Here is a 22,142-nt window from a genome sequence, read left to right as displayed (position 1 = left end):
TGAAGATTCCTGGTACTCAATGCAGTAACTCTGAGTTGTGCTTTGAAGTCATCATTCATTAGCATCTCATCAGCTTTAGCCAGGTGCTCAGCAAGAATATTTGCAGTAGGGACAAAATCAACTTTGTTCCACTCCTTGATCCATTCCCTTCCTCTGGAGTTTTCACTCCAAGGTACTGATGCATCCTCTCTCACAAACTTTTTAATCAAATCAGCTTTATCAACTGTTTGTAGAGGTGCATATCCTGAAGGACCAGCTGCATCAGCATTTTCATTTATAGCAGCTTCACCAGTATTTTCAGCATTTATTTCAATAGAACTTGCAGAATCTTCAGTATCAGCATCTTGTGATAGAATAATTGTATGTGAAGCAATAGAAGATTCATCTGTATGGACATCATCATCTAGCAGTGGAGTTGTTGGTGGAGTTTGCTGAGGAATGGTTGAAGCTTCCAAGTATAGAACCTCAGGCATATTCAAGTTGTGAATATCTATTTCAGCACTTGTACCTGGATTATCAGCATGTACTTGATCAATGATAGGAGACACAGGAGGTGTAGGCATGTGTTCTTGAGTATTATATGGCTCTTGAATAGGAGATTTGTGAGCTTCAGTAAAGTCTGGTTCAGTGGTGGGAAGATATTCAATCACAATTAGGTCTTTTCAGATCAGAGATTCCTGATCTCCTTCCTCAGCTGCTGCTTCCGTTCCTTCTTCAGAGATTGATGATTCTACATCCCTCCTTGCTCTTTGCTTTTTAAGTCTCTTAGCTGATGGAGAGACTCTGGGAGCTTGATCATCAGAGTTTAGCTTTCTAAGCCTTTTTAGGGGCCTAGAACTCCCAGTTTATTGAGCTTCCTGAGAAGAGACCTTTTCAGCTACTTCAGCAACAGGTTCTAATGGTTGAACCTGTTCCTCATCATCAGACTCATCTCTTAAAATTATCTTCCTTCTTTTCTGGTGTGCCAGAGGTACTGTCTTAGTCCTCATTACTCTAGAAGAAGAAGGCTTCACTTGATTATATGCTGATGGCTGAGGTTGTTGTATTTGGTTAATGGTGGGTTCTGATAGATGTTGTGTGTTGATGGGTTAGACATCAGGATATAGCAATGAATAGGTATCAGAATCAGCATTTACCAGAGCTTGCTTTACTGATAAAGGGATTCTAAGGGGTCTCAAAACTCCCTTCTTGTTGTCAGCAGTTAAGAGATCAGTAAAAGCCCTCTTAGCTAACCTAAAAGGTTCTATGTGTTCACTTGCTGGTTGTGGTTCATCTGATGTACAGTAACTGTAAATTAACTGACAGAACCTAGCAAAGTAAACTACAATCCTGTCCTTTTTCATTCTATCTCCTATAAAACATAACGCAGTCTTTGCATAATCAAAATGAGACTGGTTTAAGAGTGCATACCCAATTTGTTGTGTTAGAATAGGAATGGCATCAAAATTTGAGCATTTGTTTGCGAACGCCTTTGTGATGCAATCGAAGAAAAAGCTCCATTCTCTTCGAATATGTGGGCGTTTAAGTTGGCCCAACTTTGCCAAACTCTCCTCATAACCTAAATTAGCCATCATTTGCTGTAGCAATGGCTCCTCATCAGCATAACTGAATTGACAGTTTTCAGGTAGGTTTAGAGCTTTTCTAACTGTTGCCCGAGTAACAACATACTCAACCTCCTTTTCTGTAAAAATGATGATTGGAGTCCCATCCTTACCACCATCATCATAAAGTCCCGTTCGCCATAACGTCAGAACTTGATTTCCAGATAAACTGGATGGCTACGTCAAAGCGAACCCAATTTCACTATGACATAAGAAATCCTGAATAAAATGAAGTTCTGAAGGAGCTTCACTCTTACTGAGAATGGCAGCGTAGTTGTTGGGGACGAACTTTGCTCCATTAAAGATTATATCCTTGGGTGCCATTGAAAAAGAAGTGAGAAATTAGAGTGCCTGAAAGGTGTTTGATAAAATGTTTGGATAGAAAACCGTCAGAGAATATGAGAAAATAAGAAAAAGAGAGAGAGTATAGAAAGAAATGTAAGTAAAAGATTTTAAAATCTTTTATCTCTTTTACTTATACGCACCACTTGACAGCAGTTATTGAGAAGTGGAACAGACTTTACACCTGTCAGCCATGCAGTAGTTAAGACAAAAGTTAATGGGCATGGGAAATAAGTAATGATTACTATGCACATGCAGTTTTTCAAAACAAAAATGTTCCCCCTAAACAAATGATTATTACTGTCTTTATCTCATATAAACCAATATTCTGATAAAATATAACCGTTCAAGTATTGACCAAAAAGAAATCAAGTAAATAAATACTGCCACGTAAGCATCAGAACTTGATTAGTATCAGAATTTAAATGTCATCAGAATATGGCTCCTGTACTCAAAAAGTGAATGTTTATTTCTGTAATTCTTTACACAAATACTAATATGGTTTCCTCAGAACTTAATCATCAGAACTTCTATCAGAACTTGTCCTCAGAATTTATGCAACTAACACTTAAATTGTTCATCTAAAATAACATTGATCACCACAGTAATTTTCATCATTCATATGGAGTGAAAGTGTGTGCTTTAAGCTAAATATCAGACAAAGAGTAAAGTCTGATTCACTTCAGTACATCTTAGAAATAAGGCATAACTAAGAACTTTGCTCAAAATATGTCATTAGTCTGAAGTCTACTATTGAATGAGTTCATGCATGAGTCCACCTCAACTGTTTTGTGCTCATTTTATGCATCTTTTGAAATTCCTTTTTATAGTGGCTTTTCAGTGTAAGTGAGTCACTACTGCTTATCAGAATTTATGTTGTTATCAGAGTATTTCTCCACTAATCAGAGAATGTGAAATGTCACCAAGAAAATTTTATTTTGCTTTTCTAATGCATATTACTTAATACCAACAATGCACTTGGGTCTTCCCTTCCACATACATTTTTCTCTAGATCTCAATGGAGTACCTGATATTTATTTCTTTTCTTTACTTTTTCCTTTGAAAAGTGAGGCTTATCAGCACTTAGTACATCCATAAGATTTACCAACATCAGAACTTAACAGATAAGAAGCCCTATTCTAGTTTTTTGACAAGATACACAAAGTAAACCTAACCAAACTCAATATCAGAATTTGTTTGTGTTAAAAGATTACCACATAAACAATTACTTCAAACACAGGATTTTGAGTATATTAGAGACTACTAGGTCAGCATCTAGCACAGTTATTCTCATTGGATTGAATAGTCACAGAAACATTCATATCACTATCAGAGTTTAGAAATTCACATCAGTCAACAATCAGCACTTAGGTAAATTTCAATTTAAGCACAGATTACATAAAGATAGTAATATTTGTAAATACTGATCATAAAGTCTGATGTATCAGAACATAAACTAAACAGATTTAGAGAAAGAACCTAAAACCATTCCAAGTTCATTTACTAATCTTGTAAAAGTAGCTTCACACAGTGGTTTTGTGAAGATATCTGCTAGTTGTTGATCTGTTGGAACAAAATGCAATTCCACTGTACCTTCTACCACATGTTCCCTTATGAAGTGGTATATAATGCTGATGTGCTTTGTCATTAAGTGCTGAACTGGATTACCTGTCATAGCAATAACACTTTGATTATCACAGTAAATAGGGATTTTAGAAAATTCTAACCCATAATCCAGTAACTGATTCTTCATCCAAAGAATCTGTGCACAACAGCTTCCTGCATCAATGTACTCTGCCTCTGCAGTTGATGTGGAAATTGACTTTTGTTTCTTGCTAAACCAAGAAACTAATCTGCCTCCAAGAAATTGGCAGCTTCCACTTGTGCTTTTCCTGTCAATTTTGCACCCTGCAAAATCTGCATCTGAGTAACCTATTAGCTTATAGTCTGATTCCCTAGGATACTACAATCCTAAATCAGTTGTACCCTTAGGATACTTGAAAATTCGTTTCACAGCTGTTAAGTGAGGTTCTCTTGGATCTGCTTGAAATCTTGCACAAAGACAGGTAGCATACATGATATCAGGTCTACTTGCAGTTAGATAGAGTAGTGAGCCAATCATACCTCTATAATCGGTAATATCTACAGATGTACCAGTATCCTTATCCAATTTTGTTGCAGTGGCCATAGGAGTGGATACACTTGAACAGTCTTGCATTCCAAATTTCTTCAACAAATTTCTGGTGTACTTAGATTGACAAATAAAAGTTCCTTCTTCATTCTACTTGACTTGAAGACCCAGAAAATAGCTAAGTTTTCCCATCATACTCATTTGATATCTTGACAGCATTAGCTTGGCAAACCTTTTACAAAGTCTGTCATTTGTAGAACCAAAAATGATATCATCAACATATATCTGCACCAAAAGTAAGTCCTTTCCATGGTTGAGATAGAATAAAGTTTTGTCAATAGTCCCTCCGTTAAATCCATTTTCCAGAAAAAACTGAGCTAAAGTCTCATACCATGCTCTTGGAGCTTGCTTAAGGCCATAAAGTGCTTTATCAAGTCTATAGACATGATTAGGAAATTTTGAATCTACAAATCTGGAGGTTGTTCAACATATACTTCTTCTTCCAATTCTCCATTAAGAAAAGCACTTTTTACATCCATTTGAAAGACTTTAAAATTTTTTTGAGTAGCATACGCCAAAAATATCCTTATGGCTTCCAATCTAGCAATAGGTGCAAATGTTTCATCATAATCAATTCCCTCCAGTTGAGAATATCATTTTGCAACCAGCCTTGCTTTATTTCTTGTAATTATGCCATGCACTATCAGTTTTATTTCTGAACACCCATTTTGTACCAACAACTGATCTGTTATTTGGTCTTGGCACTAGGGTCCAGACTTTATTTCTTTCAAATTTATTTAACTCTTCCTGCATTGCTTGCACCCAATCAGCATCTTGAAGAGCTTCTTCCACTTTCTTTGGTTCAGTCTGAGAAAGAAAAGAATGATAGAGAAATTCATTTGATGTTGTTGTTCTAGTTCTAACACCTGCTTCAGGATTTCCAATAATCAAGTCAGGTGTATGTGCTTTAGTCCACTTCCTTGCAGATGCAAGGTGATCTCTAAAACTAGATGCTCCCCCATGATCCATGCTGTCTCCATCAACATCTTCTGATGCTCCCCTGAAATTATGCTCTCTGAGTTGGATCCTTCAGAATTTGAGTTTCCAGAATTATCAGAATTTATCAGAACTTGAAGAGCCTGTTCTAGGTTCTGATGCTTCTTGAGATGTGGTTGGATCTTCAATATGATCCCCCTGCACAGGTGCATTTTCCTTTGGCGTAGTCACCACAGTTTCAATAATATCAGAGTTTAACCCATCAGAGTTTGCAGTATCAGGATTTAGACTATCAGAATTTACAGAATCAGAATTTAAAACTTCATTCTCAAATCTCAGCTGATCATGATCATTGAAATCTTCAAGTCCAGTAATCTTCTTATCATCAAAAGAGACTTTGATAGATTCCATGACAACCCTTGTTCTTAAATTGTAGACTCTGAAGGCTTTTATGGAAAGTGGATATCCAACAAAAATTCCTTCATCAGCTTTTAGATCAAATTTGGATAGTTGTTCAAGATGAGTCTTAAGAACAAAACACTTGCATCCAAATACATGAAAGTACTTCAGATTTGGCTTCTTTTTCTTCACCATCTCATATGGTGTCTTTCCATGCTTGTTGATAAGTGTTGCATACTGAGTAAAACAAGCAGTCTGCACAGCTTCAGCCCAAAAGTAGGTTGGTAACTTTGTTTCATCAAGCATAGTTCGTACAGCTTCAATAAGAGTTTTATCCTTTCTTTCAACAACTCCTATTTTGCTGTGGAGTTCCAGGAGCAGAGAATTCCTGCTTTATTCCATTGTCTTTGCACAACTCTTCCATGATCAAATTCTTTAACTTAGTGCCATTATCACTTCTTATAATTTTCACAGAGTCTTTGACCAATTTATCCAGTTGTTTGACATGATCAATCAAGATAGACGCAGTTTCACTTTTTGTGTGCAAGAAATACAGCCATGTGTATCTGGTAAACTCATCTACTATGACCATAGCATATTTCTTCTTTGCAATAGACATGACATTCACTGGACCAAATATATCAACATGTAGTAGGTGATAAGTGCTCTTGAATGAAGATTTTCTTTGTTTTGCCTTTTGACATGAATCACAAAGGCCATCAGGAGCAAATACTGATTTTGGCAGTCCTCTCACAAGATCTTTCTTGACTAGTTCATTTATATTATTAAAATTTAAATGAGAGAGTTTCTTGTGCCAATCCCAGATTTCTTTCAATTGATGCTCTGCTTAACAGACCGATTGCAGAACCATCAGAACTTGTTGAAAGCTTGGCTTCATAAATGTTACCATGCATGTATCCCTTCAGAACAACTTTGCCTGTAGATTTGCTTACAACTTCACAGTGTTCTTCAAAAAAATCCACATGATAACCTCTGTCACAGATTTGACTAACACTCAGCAGATTGTGTTTAGGTCCTGAGACTAGAGCTACTTTTTCAATGATGACATTCCCAAGATTGATATTGCCATATCCCAGAGTTTTTCCTATGTTGCCATCTCAATAAGAAACTCCTGGGCCAGCTTTCTCCACAAAGTCTGATAGCAGGGCTTTATTTCCAGTCATATGTCCTGAACATCCACTATCAAGAACTAGGATGTTCTTCCTGTTGCCCTGCAGTCACAAAGACCACTAACAATTAGTTTTAAGGACCCGGACTTGCTTGGATCCTTTGGCCTTATTAAGTTTGTTAGCATTTACAGCGGATTTAATTTCAGAGTTTATGCTAACATGCTGTTTATCAAAATTTACAGTATCAGAATTTGCATCAGAACTTACGCTAGTAGGAATAATGCTAACTTTCTTTAAAGAAGGTTTTATTTGATAATAAATATAGTACAAACTATGATATTCCTTACAAGTATAAAAAAACAAGGATTTTATGGTTTAAACCTAACAGATTGACTCTTAACTCCTGATTTAGGAGGTAAATAGTTTATATCCTTATTCTTCCTGCAAAAAGAAGCAAGATGGTTAGAGTTTCCACAGTTATAGCATTTCTTTCTAGGAGAATTAGAAACATGCTTATAATTATTGTTTTTATTCACACCTTCCTTTCCATTCCTATTTTTCCTAGGTGGCTTTACCTTGTTTACATTCTTAATCTCTTTCAGCTTATACTTAAGCTGCTTCTTTGTCATTAAGCCTATGTTAACTTCAGCTGGTTTATCCTGTTTTAATTTGTCAGAAGTTGACTCTACCTTAACTTCTGTATCAATATCTTTCATCTTTTCAGAATCAGACTTTACAGTTTTAGCTACAAACTTAACAGGATTTACCTTCGGATTATTAGTCTGTTTAACAATAATTGGCTTAATTTGTTCAGTTCCTATTTCATTTTTATCATCTCCATAACCTAAGCCCTATTTCCAGTGTCCACTACTTAGCAAATTCTGGGTTGTTCTGCCAGAGTTAGTCCAAGTCCTGATAATATCTCTTTCCTTTTCTAACTCAGTTTTTAGAGATTGATTCAATTTTAACACTTCATCTCTAACATAAAAAGCATCATCTCTTTCTTTCTGAGTTTGATGGAACATAACTAACTCTTTTTCTAAATAGTCATTCCTTTTCTTAAAAGCCAGATTTTCAGAAGTTAACCTATCACATATTAAGGTCTGATCTCTATAGCTAATGAATATGATTTTAAGATAAGATCTCAACTCAGTAATATAATCAGTATGAAAAGCATAAGTTGTTTGAGGTACCTTTAACTCAGCAGCATCAGAACTACTATCAGCATTTGCCATCAAGGCATAGTTCACCTCATCTTTAGAATCTGAAGTGTCTGTCCAGCTTTTCTTCTTTGTGACAAGTGCCTTGCCTTTGTCACCTTTTCCTTTCTTTCAATCAGGAGATATGTGTCCTTTCTCACCACAATTATAGCATTTAACATTTGAGTAATCTCCTTTGTCAGACTTTCCTGCTTTGCCTTCAGATTTTCTGAATCCCTTCTTATCAGAACTTCCACTTTTCCTGGAAAACTTATTTCCCCTTCTGAATTTCCTGTAGGCTATCTTTGTAATTCCCTTCACCATAAGAGCATACAATCTCATCATCTCTTCATCAGTATCCATCTCAGATAGACTTTCAGTTTCTGAATCCTCATCATCATCATCAGAACTTGATGAATCTGAATCAGACTTTGTGATGAGAGCCTTTCCTTTGCCTTACTTTCAGACAGCCACTTTAGGGGATTCCTCCTCAGCCTTAAGAGCAACTGTCCTTGACTTTCTCCCATGTCTCTTGCTTCTTTGATCCATCTCAAGTTCATGAGTTTTGAGCATACCGTAAATTTCATCAAGAGTAGTTTCATTAAGAGCATAGTTGTCTCTTATAGTAGTTGCCTTCAAATCCCAACTTTCAGGAAGAGCTAAAAGGAATTTTAGATTAGAATCTTCAAGATCATATTCCTTATCAACCAGTTACAGATCATTCAAGAGTTTGACAAATCTGTCATATAAACCAGTTAATGACTCATCAGGTTTTGAGTCAAAGTGCTCATACTCTTGAGTGAGTATAGTCCTCCTGTTCTTCTTAATTGCATCAGTTCTCTGGCATCTTGTTTCCAAGGCATCTCATATCTCCTTTGCAGTCTTGCAGTTAATTATCCTGTTTGACATGACATTACCAATGGCACTATGCAGCAAATGCCTTACCTTTGCATCCTTGGCAATAGATGAGATATATTCAGCTGTATACTCACTTTTCTCCTTTGGTACAGTCTTTGCTGGCTGATTTGCAACTACAACAGAGAGCTTGATTGGCTTATGTGGTCCTTCATTAATTCTGTCAAGGTATTATGGATCTGTAGCTTCCAGAAACATAGTCATCCTCACTTTCCATATGGGATACTCAGAAGGTCTCAGCATGGGAACCCTAATAGTCTCATATCGACTATAGATTTGAGTCTTTAGAATTTCTTCAGTTTAGGTGGGCTTGGTTGGAGTTTGTTCTTCTTTAGACATGATTGTTTTGGATCTTTACTGTATATGTGTTAACAGATAGGCTCTGATACCACTTGTTAGGTCACACACACTGTAGAAGGGGGTTGAATACAGTGTATAATACAATCAAATCGAATTAAGAACACAAGTATGTAACACAAAATAATCTTATTAATAAAACAGTATTGTAATGGAACCATTCTCTCTCAGTGATGAACAAATATCACGAGAGCTGCTAGGATTACAATGAATAATATTCTCGATAATGATAACACATATAGTATAAACCCTATGTTGTGTTTACATACCACACAGTTACAAGATAATCTCTAATTGATATCGAATATAATTCTGTATCCTAACATATATCAATTAGTTATCTTTTCCTCCAAGTCTTCTATTCTTCATAGAATTCTTCTCCATGCATATCTCTTCTTGTTTTAGTCTTGATCTTCTTTCATTTCAATCAGCCGCCTTCCTTATCTGAAAGTCTTCTTAAGTCCTGATATTATCTCCTGGTGAATATCTTCTGATATCTTAAGTTCTGATAACTTAAGTTCTGATATCTTAAGTTCTGACTTCAGTATAAGTACTGATTTCCAGTTAAGTCCTGATTTGTCCTGTTAGTCAAGATCTGAAAACTAAACACAAATCATTATTAGACATGACATCACAAATATATCTAACATAAGGATACTGCTACAAGAGCATGGAGATTTGTTTTGGCTGAGTGGTTGATTGAAAGGGAGGAAAGAAGATCAAGGAATGAAGCTGAATATTAAATATTAGGAGAGGATAAGGAAATATGATGAGGAGATCGAAATGTACATGAAAAGATCATAATAACTCAAGGCAAAAGGAATGAGCAGAATGTCTAAAGATGGAAAGTTTCTAAACATTAAAGCTGGAAAATTCACAAGATTTAGGATTGATTTGCTAAATGGTTATCCAAAGCCAGACAGACTTATACTTGTAGAAGCTCTAAGTGGGACACCTATCATAGAAGAATTTGAAATTATTTTATGATCTCATTAGAGAAGAAGCAGAAGCAAAAACAGCCTTTACCTGATGCTTGTAACTATTTAAACTCTGTAAATCTCCTAATGTATAAAAGTTGTAATTGTGTCAATTTTTATGTATTAATCTTATTTTCCATTATAACTTGGGGTTAGTCTTTTTAACAAGTATGAATTTGTGTTAAGCAATCTTCTCACAAATTGGGGGAGATTGATGTGCAAGACATGCATGTACAATAACAAGACTAAGTTAAATTGACAACCCTAAGTAAGTTGTATTATAATCTTAGTTTGCATTTTGTATTGTAACATTTAAAGTCTGTAAAAATATCAAAGAGCATACTGGAGCCTTTTTCTTTAAACAGTATCAAGCCTAAGAATTATATCTGAGAGAAGATCAAGAAGATCATGCCTCAGAAGAATTATGAAGAAGCTTGGAGTTGAATAAATCTGTTTTGAGAAAAATGTTCTAAGTCAAGATCTCTACAAGTCACAGATTTAGTGTTATAGAGAAGTCATTCGAGAACTCCAGAATGACTTATAGAGAAGTCAGGAAAGCTACTAGAGAACTCAGAGATATCGACCAGCCAAATTTTTAGACATGAAAATTGAAGATATCGACAAGTCATTTCTTCACTAAAGAACGTAGAGTTATCGACAAATCAAATATCACTAGAAAACTCTGAGTTATCGACAATTCAAATATCACTAGAGAATTCTGAGATATCGACAAGTCAAATATCACTAGAGAACTCTGAGATATCGACAAGTCAAATATCACTAGAGAACTCTGAGATATCGACAAGTCAAATATCACTAGAGAACTTTGAGTTATCGACAAGTCAATTAGTAACTAGAGAATTAAGAGATATCTATAAGCCAAAGTGAAGACATGAAGTGAAGAGATCTCGACAAGCTAAATTCTCTTATAGAGAACTCAGAGACCTCTACAAGTCAAAGCAATTATAGAGTAATGAGAGATCTCGATAAGCCAATATACTTATCGAGATGTCAATTTCTCTATATATCAAACTGGAGATCTTGAGGTAAAACTCAAAGTACAAAATGCAGACCAGTTCAATATCCAAGATTAACAATCAACAAACAATCCACTCAGTTGGATTGAAAAGTCTACAAAAGGAAGCTTGAGGCGTGCAAGATCAAGGGTGAAGATTAACTGACAAAGGAAGATCAAAGTTAACACAGTATGCAAAGATATGATAAGCCAGAAATGGAATATATATTTTTCCTAAAATGAAATGATTAGTGACAGTTTACTAAAGTGATTAGCATCTCTTATTACACACTGTGTAAACCAGTAGTTAACTATGATATAAAGTTAACACTGGTCCTTTGTTAGAAGCAACAATTTAGATAAGAAAAATCTTGTATTCCCTCAAGGAAGAAGCTAAGCTCTTTATCAACAATAAATTCTTAATTTTAATATAAAATTAAGTGAGTTTTGAAATATCTGTGTCCACTGTTCTTACTTGTTAATTTCAGTATTAACACATTTCAATACAAGATTTAATTTACTTTGTTCACCACCTTAAATATTCAAGAAAAGCAGAAAAATACAAAAACACATTCACCCCCCCCCCACCCACCCTCTGTGTGATTCATTATCTAACAGAGTACGGTCATTAACACAAGTATTAATTTGTCGAGGTTTAACCTTAATTGGTATGAGTTCAACTCATTCCAAACCTTACGAGTCAAATTAGTACCTCGTTTTAAAAAAATTGAACTAAACGATCCTTAAATAATTGACACTCGACTAAGGTTGTAATTCGAGCCAGGCGAGTTCGCGTACCCCCGGCTCGAACTCGTTTAAATGAGCTCGACTCGGGTGATGGCCAAAAATATCTTTTTTTTAGAAAATGTAACAAGAATACCCGTTTTTGAAAGATATGGCCAAAAATACATGTTTAATACACATTTCAAAAATGGGTAAGGTTATTACGCATTTGACAAATGAGTATTATTTTAAAAAAAGAGAGTAAAATCATGATACGCATTCTTGACATGTGTATCATGCATTGGAAAGTCATGATACGCATCTCACGAATGCGTATCCAAAATTTTTATTTTTTTAATTTTTTTTGTAATTTTTTTACACAAGTTACCCATTTCTAAAATGTGTATAAGTAATACCCAATTTTAAAATGCGTATTAGGTAGGTATTTTTGGCCAAACATTTCAAAAAATGGTATTCTTGTTACAAAGTTTTAAAAAAGAGTTATTTTTGTCATTTTTTCGCTCGACTCGGTCCGTTAGTTAAACTGAGTCGAGTTCAGGTAGACGTTCCGGGAATTTAGGGGGAAAATAACTTATCGTTTACTTTTCCAATTCAGGGAATTTTATGGCAAAGCCCAAATACCCAAGATGCGCACTGTTTTGGTGAAACTTTTAATGGAGCAATTTTTCGATAGCAGTCGTATTGGAAAAGTAAATGATAAGTTTTTTTTTCCCGACCTATTAAAAGAATATTCAAGATTTTTAACATGTTTTCTTGTTTATTGTAAAAATTTTACTAAATAGTTTAATAAGCCGTTATTCGTAATGACCGTAAAATCAAAATAATATTATATTTTTTTTGAACTTCAGGTTTCATGTCGATCATTCTGAAACAGTGTAGAATTCTAGAAAACGCCTTCAGATTAAACGTGTTTACTATCAATGAGCCGCTTATCTACGAGCTATAAATGTGCTTTTAAATAAAATATATGTAAAAATCAAAATTGTATTTTTATTTTTTTGAATTTTTGGTTTAGTGTTGATCATTCTGAAATTACGAATAAATATAGAATTATAAGGACATTCCCTCTAATTAAATATGTTTACTCTCAATTAGTCGCTCTTTTACAATTTTTTTGTCATTGGAACTCCTGATTCTGATCTAGTGTCCAAAAAACTGTGTTTCACGGTGAACTTATATTTCGAGTTTTGGCATCGTACTTCCGGCATCCATCAAACAGAACAATAATCTTAAATTATAAAATAAGTACTTTATTATGAAACTAAGATCTGACCCGATAGACTTGCAAGCTGAAACACAAATCATAAAACAAACATCAGTACATTCACAATTTCAATCACATTGTACAATCAAAATAATCATAAAATTAAGAGTTTAATTTAGAAACAACACTTAGACATACACATACACATACACATGCAAATATATACGAAGAGATGGAAGGAGGTTGATCATCATTGATGTAGTTGCTCTCGATATGTTTAAACTCTTCTCAAATAATAAATCCTTATTTTTTTATTTCGATGTATTGATTCATACATAATTTTTTAGTTGTTTTTACCTGTTATGTAAGATTAAGTTTTTTGATTTAAAGAGAAAGTTAAGAAAAATATTAAAATAGAATTTTTACTTTCCCTCTATAAATAATTTTTTTGAAATATTTTTCGACTTGAAGAGAAAGTCTAGAATAGTATTAATAAATAATATTTTATTATCCTGCAACTTGTTATGCAATATTAATTTTTCTTTTGACTTGGAGAGAGTTTAGAAAAATGTTAAACTAGACTTTTTATTATCAGGAATTCCTATTTGTTATCTAATTAAGTCTTACTTAATCATCAAGTAACTGAATCTTGATTTTAATAATTGTAAATTCGAATTTCATTTATTCTATTAATTAAGTCCAACTTAATTAATAATAAATAATTCGAATTTATCTTGATTAGCAACATGTGGGTTATATTGCACCACCGGCCATAAATCCTTGACCGTGAACTACAGTTTTATCTTTTTCCGTCATCGAGAAAAACAAGAACCCCTACTGAACTTGTCAGACATACCCGTAAGATCAATGGGTCGTGGAAAATGATACAAGGTTCAATCAATGGTGGGTACAGTACCACCAGTACCTACAGAAGATTGACCTCTAAGAGTATTAACAGTTTCGTTCGCCATCTTTAATAATACGATTAATACGATATAATAAATATCTCTTCAAGATTGTTGAAAAAATTATAAAAAGCAACAATAGCACAATTATATTCAATTTAAATCATAATTCAGGAACAAGTAATCAAAACCAATTATAAAAATGAATCACGAATGTCAAACGAATTGATAATCAGAAACAACAATATTAAACAATAACGAGAAATGAAACTTATATATATTGTAGTTTTAATCTATTACTATTATATAAAAGACGAAATATTGAAAGTTTTGATGCATAATCTGTTTTTCGTTACACAGTAAATTTACGGAATTAGCCTTACTTATAAATTGTAATTAATTCATTAAAATCAATTATTAGTGAAAGAAGATTATATTTTCTAAAAAGTTACTATTTAATATACCATTGACCAAATTAAATAACTTCGTGCATTCAACATATACATCAATTCAAGTTAATCAAACTAAACTAATGCCTCTAATCATTATATTGAAAAAGTCACTAACACACATTCATCAACACCTAACTTATAAACTTTTGTAATTCAAATTTATCATTCATCAACACCTCACTTATAAACTTTTGTAATTCAAATTTATATTAATTTTTAAAGTCAATTATTATCTTTGATCAAAACAGACATCATTTTTTGATAGTATTGGTCGGGCAACATTAAATACGTAAGAACAAAATTTAAATAAAAACCATAAAAGGGCTTCTCGACAATTTGGGAGTTTTTTATCGTGGGTAACCGGCAGCCGCTATCCTTTGAGTACGCACGGGATAAATCTAACGGGCTCACGCAATACTCTACAAAGCACGTGAACCAAGATAAACCGCTTAAGATAAACCGCATTTAATCGACAGACTCTAACTCAGGAGGCATAATCGTAAATTCTCCTCCCGTAAAATTCAAACCTGTGACCAAAAAGATAATTATCCCCTCTTAAAACAAGCCAACCCTTGTAGGCAACAATTAAGGGAGTTGAAGGAGTACATGAGCGAACTAGAATCTCACATTTTCAATAATATGTTGGCTTAAAATTTGTGCATACGAATTTTAAAAAAATTGATATTATCCTTATTAATTATTTTTATCTATTTTTATAATTTATGTTATCTATATACCTATCTTTTATACAATAAACACAAAATATTTAAAATTTTGTTGGTAATCGTTTGACCGTCTGACCGTCCTCTAAATTTTTATATGATCCTTTCTTCAATTATATAATTGTGCTTCCTTAAAAAAAATTATATTTTAATCAGTTGTCCTTACTTAATTAATATATAACAAATTATCTTTATAAATAAAATAAGTTGCCTTTTTTATATTCACCAACTAAAAAATTGGTTTCCTTTTTTATTTTCTTTAAATAAAACAAATATTTCTCTTAACAACTATAATTAATATTGTATTAAAATAAAAATAATAAAATAATAAATATTTAAAACAATTGTGCATTGCACGGGTTTGAGGTTAATATTATATAACAGTTGAGTCGCTTAATCTTGTAAAAGACACGAGTGTTTTTAAAGAGATATTCGCCCCACTTATACTGTGTTGGGATGTCGCGAATTCACTTTTAGGATAAAACAACAACATAGGAAATCGTCACAGGCCGGCAAAACTCTACACTGACCACACCTCAATTCTCCTGGAAAATCTATGTATATGTATATAGAGAGAAAAAAATAGGCTAGCTAGGATTCTTGTTTTTTTCCTCCATCCTTTTTTTTATTGTAGGTAACCCTTCTTTTTTCTTTCAAGAAGTATATATATTATCATATATAAAATATATATATTAGAGCCTAATTATTATTATTTACATAATAATAATTCTTACACTTACTTAGATATTAATATAAATATATGTATATGGCTATTCAGGTCAAGACCTTGACTCAGGACGCTCAAGACTTTTAGATCGTTCATGTTAATGCCTTGATTCTCATGGTCAGGGCTTTAAAATGCTTCTAATAGTATCAAGACTTTGAGGTAGAATCTCAAGATTTTGATCCTCACATAGATAATACACAACATATGTATTTCAAACAAAAAAAAAATATATTTATTTTTCAATAAATTACACGAAGAAAATTACCGAGATCCATATATAAAAATTTCCGAAAATTAAATAAAGAACCTACTATATTAAAGTTTCAAACTTTCGATTTTGTAAAAGCCATGTGACTATTTTTCCTAGAGTAACAGCATTGCGTCCCGAAACTAGTTATGCAGGTTTTAAAATCCTGAAGTAGCGAGCTGGTTTGATATATTGGAAGAACCATTACCTAGTTATGTTAATGACTCGAGTAGTTTACTGTATTGGTACCATTACTTTCTCCCATTGAATTATATATCATCAAACGTAAACGAAACAATTGGATATAAAGAATTTCCAGCCTTACAGTCTGCTACTATTTCACATTTTTTACATTATAATAAAAATAAAATTAGGAAACTAAGTTTCTTTCTCAGTTTAGCATTTCACTGAGCTTCGGATCAGTCTGATAATATACCACATCCCCTGTATCACTTACATAGTGATCCTGTTTTAAGCTTTTTATTAGGATTCCCAGCAAGTGATACGGAAGCGGCCCTGATTTCTCCGCCTCGCGATAATATTTTCCGAACACCGGCTTAGCAGCTTCGGTCTGTAATATCATGTTAAATTTTTCGTGACTGTTTTTAAAAGAAAACGAGGATATAAATAAAATGGCTGAGTTATAAATTTATGCTTACTGCTTCTATCAAGTGGTAGTGTGGGATCTGAGGGAAGAGATGATGCACAACATGAGTTCCGATGTCATGGTGGATGTTATTGATCCATCCATAATCACGATCAAGCGTTGTCAGTCCTCCTCTCAGATAAGTCCATTCCTGTTTCAGTCATTTTACAGACATTTATGAATCCCCTGTTTTAGAAACTGCAAAGTCGCAGTTCACTTCTATCTGAGTGAAGTTTTCCTTGCTCAAAATAGAAAACAGCAAGTAAGAAATGTTGTTCATACCTTGCCTCGATACCATGGAAGTTTGTCCTCATGGCCATGGTGATGCAGGTAGGTCACAAAATCCAGCCACATCACAAAAATCTGCATTTAGATTGAGTATTTATTATGCTATATAATGATCTTTGTCTATTCATGAAGAACAATGTTCTTTAGGTGAAAAAAACTAGAAGTTTTAGAGATTTAGGGATAGGGACTGACCCAGTAGGGAACGCCATAGAGTTTAAGCATTTGAACAGGTCCTGCTACAAAACATAAACCGACGAGTAGAGCTGCCATTGCTGTCCAACAAACTGTTGAGGTGATCACATCTTTTCTCTCACTCGGAACAAATAAATCACTGTTAGGGTCATAGTGAGATCCTTTCTTTCCTGGACTTCGAATCCACTGTAAATTAAACATATTTAGGAAAACTAAAACAATATTTAATCTGCCGGTCTCATTTGGTTAAGTCAGTTTTTAATAGAATGAATGCCTACCAGATAGAAAGGATAAGCTAGCATAGGGAATGGCAAAGTGAACCTAAATCTCTTCCCTGTGTCATTCATCAATTTAAAAATCCTCTTGGGGACCTGAATTTGTTTAAAAAAACAGTACATAACTTAATTTAACGAAAAAAAGTTTGGAAATTTTACCCCAAATTATTCAAAAAATATTAAAGTTACTTTACCGGATGCCAAGATTCATCATTTTCGACATGTCCATGGTTCTGATGATGAGTTCTATGGCTAATTCTCCTATTACATTCAACACAAATACAATTCTATCAGAATGCTAGGATTATAAGTTCAGTTTCCTATAAGACTATTAGTTTTAAGAGCACAAACCAGCCATGGTAAGGCACAAGAATTGAAGAATGTAAAAGGTGTCCAACAACACTGTTCAGCTTAGAACTATTTGAAAAGCTTCCATGCCCACTATGAAACAAAGTAAAAAGATAAGTTCACATCAAACACAAACATACATTAATGCAATTAACTTAGATAGATACTTAAAGTTGCTTACCAATCATGACCAAGAACAAATAAAGCCCAGAACATGGTTCCCTGAGCAAACCAATAAAGTGGCCAGACAAACCAGTTATTTAAATAAGCAGCCCCAGCTGCCAAACCAAACACCACCAATATATCCCTCACAACATAGCTCATTGATCTCCAAGAATTCTTAACAAAACAGTGCTTAGGAATGGCTGCTCGAACATCCGATAACTTGAATGGTGGAGCAGCTCCTGGATCAAATTCATCTTCTTCTGAAACCCTAATATCTCCTGTTCTATCCTCTTCATTGTAAGTTTCAAATGTGATTGGTGCACTCACTTTAATTCCCCAGTTTCTTCCTCTAGAGGACCTCAACAAACAAGAATCGACATTTTCTCGTAAAAACCTTATCTTTGTTGGTTTGTTCTTATCAACACAACCAAGTCCTGTTTTGTGTTGGCTATAAATTGTAGAAAAAGGCTTTAAACCACATTCTGAGAAAACCCAACTTGCCATAACAGATAGACTCAGGTGGTAAAGAAACAGATAATGTGAATGTAGATATGCATAAAGAAAAAGATGAGATATAAAATGATAACACAGGAGATTCCTTGTTTAACTTTCAGCCTCAAATGAACAGAAGATGGAGTCTTGTTTGAGCTATCTGTATTAGCTTTTGAGATATAAAAACTCTTCTCTAGTCAAAAACATAATGTACAGAACAAACAAATTGTAGGTAACTTTTGATATATTACTGTAAATCTGTAAAAAAATTAGTTGTTTTGGCAGAAAGGTAGCATGTAAATAGAGAACAAGTGGATGGTCTGGCTTAGGATTGTGAGGTGCCCCTACAAATCAGAATCTACTAGTTGAGTCCACCTTAGAATAGTTTATTTATTTATTTGATAGAGATGTAAATTCTAAAGGGATGTGTTTAGATTTAGGTCACAGACTCCTCACTTGCATATATCACAGTTTGTTACTTTCCGTTCTGAATTGTTGTCAAATAGTTGTACACAGATCTAGTTCATTCACTTATCTGTGTACCTAATATTATTTTACATTTTTTTGTTTTAAGTACCTAATATTATTTTACATTTTTTTGTTTTAAGTACCTAATTTTATTTTGAATGAGTATGCGCATGTTTATGTTTGTTTAAGGGATTCTCGTCCCTATTATTTAGACCTGTGAAATTTTTTCATCAAAATAAAAACTCGATATTTATGGGATTGTATACGGTAAAGTTACTTTATACGAAAGCAAGGGGCATGTCACATTTTTGGTTTTTTATTTGTTTCGTTTATCATGAACGAGCACTTATCGAGGAGAATTAGAATTTACTTATGAACAATTTGATTTGTTTATAATTTTATATTTATGTATAAAAGAAATTTGTGAATATATCTTTTGTCAAACTATCGATCCACAAAAAGCAAGTTTTTTTTTATTTAATCACTTCAGTTTAGAATTTATATTAAACTAATATAAGAGAAATGTTAGTTTCCCAAAAAAATTCTCAAAAATTATCCCAAATGATGATGTGTCACATGATAAATAACAATTTTTCTAAATATATTATAGGATCCCGCGTGCATAATATGCGCCTACAAATCAAATCCGCCACATATTAGTCACGTCATTTGATAAATATTTGAGGAATATTTTCGGGAACCTGCAATAATGTTAGATTAATGTTTGGGTACCAAAATTGATACCAAAATAACTATCGAAATGATACATGGCTAATTATGATTTGTGAGCGTATATTAATGCATGATAAGTCCATCATTTTATAAAAATTATTAGTATTTTGTCTCATTCAATTGTATACAGTTTTTTTAATAATCAACATATATTGTAAGGTAAATATAAAGTATATTTCCATAATTTATTTTTAAAATTTTCTTTTCTTGTATTAAACTTTAAACAACAAGTTTTATTCAAAAGAAAAAAAAATTAAAAACTATTTACGAAATTATACTTTGAAATAGTATTAAAAATGTGTATCAAGTCTCCATCCCCCGATGTATACTCGGGACAGAGAGAGTAACAATTAAATCTTGTCACTTATCATTTGTACCGATCTTGACACAAATTTTTGGGAACTCTATTATTTCTTTAGAATATATATATTATTATATTAAAAATGAATTATTAAAAAAATTGGTTGTTGGTCCTATGATCATTCAATCCAAAGCCGTTAGATATTTCAGATGAAATTATTAAGAATCGTTAGATTAAATCATAAAAATTATTATATAAAAAGGTGTAAGATTCAAATACCACAAATAACATATTAAAATTATAATTTATAATATAAAATATAAAATTAACCGTATATAGCACAGATTTTCTACTAATATGTCCTGTACATACAATACTAATTTGTGCTGGCCATAAGTTTAACAACTTCGGATGTTAAATTAAACATAAGCGAAAGTCCGAACTTGTGTCAAATAATATCACCTCAAAAGTTATGAATCAATGATGTATCATTATTTTCTGCAAGAATTAATTCTTTGTTTCTTTTTTCTTCATCTAAAAAATTTGGGAACACATTGTTAATATTCAAGAAGCAAGCATATCAAACGTAACGAGGGGTTAGTAAAAATCAAAGTGAGAGGCATTCTACTTGCTTTTATTTTGCCGCTCATACAAAGTGCATTGTAAAGAGTTGGAAGAGTACGAGAAATTTCGTTTGAGTGTCGTATAGGCAAAATAACATAAATCGTTGTAACCGTTGTGTTCTAATATTTGGATGAGCAGTGTTGTTCAAATTATTATGCAAAATGAAGTTGGTGTATAAATTTGAACTTCTTTATATAAATATTATCATTTAATTACATGATTCGAGGCTAATAAAATTGTCAATTTTCTTAGCTACGACTAACATATATATTTTATTTTCATTTAATTCAATATAAGTGTATAGTAATAGGGTCGGGACTAAAAAAATATTATTTTAATAAAAATATATTGTATCCGTTATGTTGGGACCGAGAAAAAAATATTATTTTAGCTAGATTATTAATTTATCGATTATTAATTTATCGAAACTTAACTGGAGTTACTTTAAGATTTTCCAGCGGGAATATACTACAGATAAGTGATGATCTCGATGGATTGGACTAGTAAGGCCCAAAATTGTAGAAGACAAAAAAAGCCCAAAACTGTAGACCCAGGCAATAACCCAATTCATTCGAAACAAAAAGGCAAAGTTAGACGCTTGTAGGCTGTAGTATGGATGTCAATGGATCGGATCTGGATCGGATCGGCCTTGATCCATATCCTGATCCATTTAATTTTACCGGATTCGGATCTGGATCGGATTTTTGTCGAATTTTTTATAGGCCGATTCATATCCGGATCCGTTAGGATCACGGATCACGGACTGGAGCTCCGATCCGTTTATATATTAAAAAAATGAGCATTGTTATGTGTACAAGAACATGAATGGAAATATGAGACACGATCACTTATCCTTGTGCAATTTCAAGTGCCACAATCTTCACACGTAGTTTATCCTTGCAAAGAACAAGTCATTGTGAATATTATGGAGGTTGCAGTTGGTAATTATTTTTGTTTTATAAAGCTAGAGATCTCAGTTTATCCCAGATACGTTGCACTGAACATGTCTCAGGTAGTGCAAAGGCATAGAGCAACCATTTTGAAATGAGTGAAGGTATAAAACTTACTCCGCTTCTAGCGCTATGAAATATAAATTATGAAAGAAGTTATTATTCTTACTGGACTTTCGGTGAAGTTATATATATTTCTGATATATAATAAATTATCCGGATCGGATTGGCCTACATCCATATCCGGTACTTATCGGATCGGATTGTTACCGAATCGGATTTTTTTTCGGATCGGATTTTCATTTAAGTAATTTATATCCGCTTCATTAGCTTTCGGATCAGACCAGATCAAACCGGATTTCAGATCCATTGACAGCCCTAGGCATGTCAGAGTTTTCAATACTGGTGTAGCCGATCGGGGTTGGTCCGGTTCAACAAAAATGGCATAAAAACCCGTTTTAGAATCATCTTCGCAAAATAATGTTAAAAGTGTCACGCAACACGAAACGGATAATATTTTGTTGGCTTGATCAGCTCTATATTGGAGTGAGAGAGGTATCAACCATTTTTGGCTATCTTCACCACATTCCCCAAATAA

General features: G+C 33.3%; 1 protein-coding gene across 1 annotated transcript; it reads right to left on the bottom strand.

The window, feature by feature from the left end:
* Positions 1 to 16,368: 16,368 nt before the first annotated feature.
* Positions 16,369 to 18,816, bottom strand: LOC141678845 (omega-3 fatty acid desaturase, chloroplastic-like). The gene is made up of 8 exons (XM_074485251.1): positions 17,994 to 18,816; positions 17,816 to 17,905; positions 17,659 to 17,725; positions 17,468 to 17,560; positions 17,190 to 17,375; positions 16,992 to 17,072; positions 16,723 to 16,860; positions 16,369 to 16,634 (listed from the first exon to the last, which is right to left on the bottom strand). The coding sequence occupies exons 1-8, from the start codon at positions 18,479 to 18,481 to the stop codon at positions 16,455 to 16,457; spliced, it is 1,323 nt and encodes a 440-aa protein (XP_074341352.1). The 5' UTR covers positions 18,482 to 18,816; the 3' UTR covers positions 16,369 to 16,454.
* Between the last annotated feature and the right edge of the window lie 3,326 nt (positions 18,817 to 22,142).

Source organism: Apium graveolens, chromosome 8 (assembly GCF_009905375.1).
Source record: "Apium graveolens cultivar Ventura chromosome 8, ASM990537v1, whole genome shotgun sequence".
NCBI lineage: Eukaryota > Viridiplantae > Streptophyta > Magnoliopsida > Apiales > Apiaceae > Apium > Apium graveolens.
This window is presented reverse-complemented; position numbering and strand designations above follow the sequence as displayed.

Excerpts from the sequence above, each read along its gene's own strand:
- LOC141678845 (XM_074485251.1), bottom strand. The coding sequence starts at position 18,481 with ATGGCAAGTTGGGTTTTCTCAGAATGTGGTTTAAAGCCTTTTTCTACA. Across the intron at positions 16,861-16,991 it reads TTCCATGGTATCGAGGCAAG|GAATGGACTTATCTGAGAGG; the intron begins GTATGAACAACA and ends TGACTGAAACAG. Across the intron at positions 16,635-16,722 it reads ACTACCACTTGATAGAAGCA|ACCGAAGCTGCTAAGCCGGT; the intron begins GTAAGCATAAAT and ends ATGATATTACAG.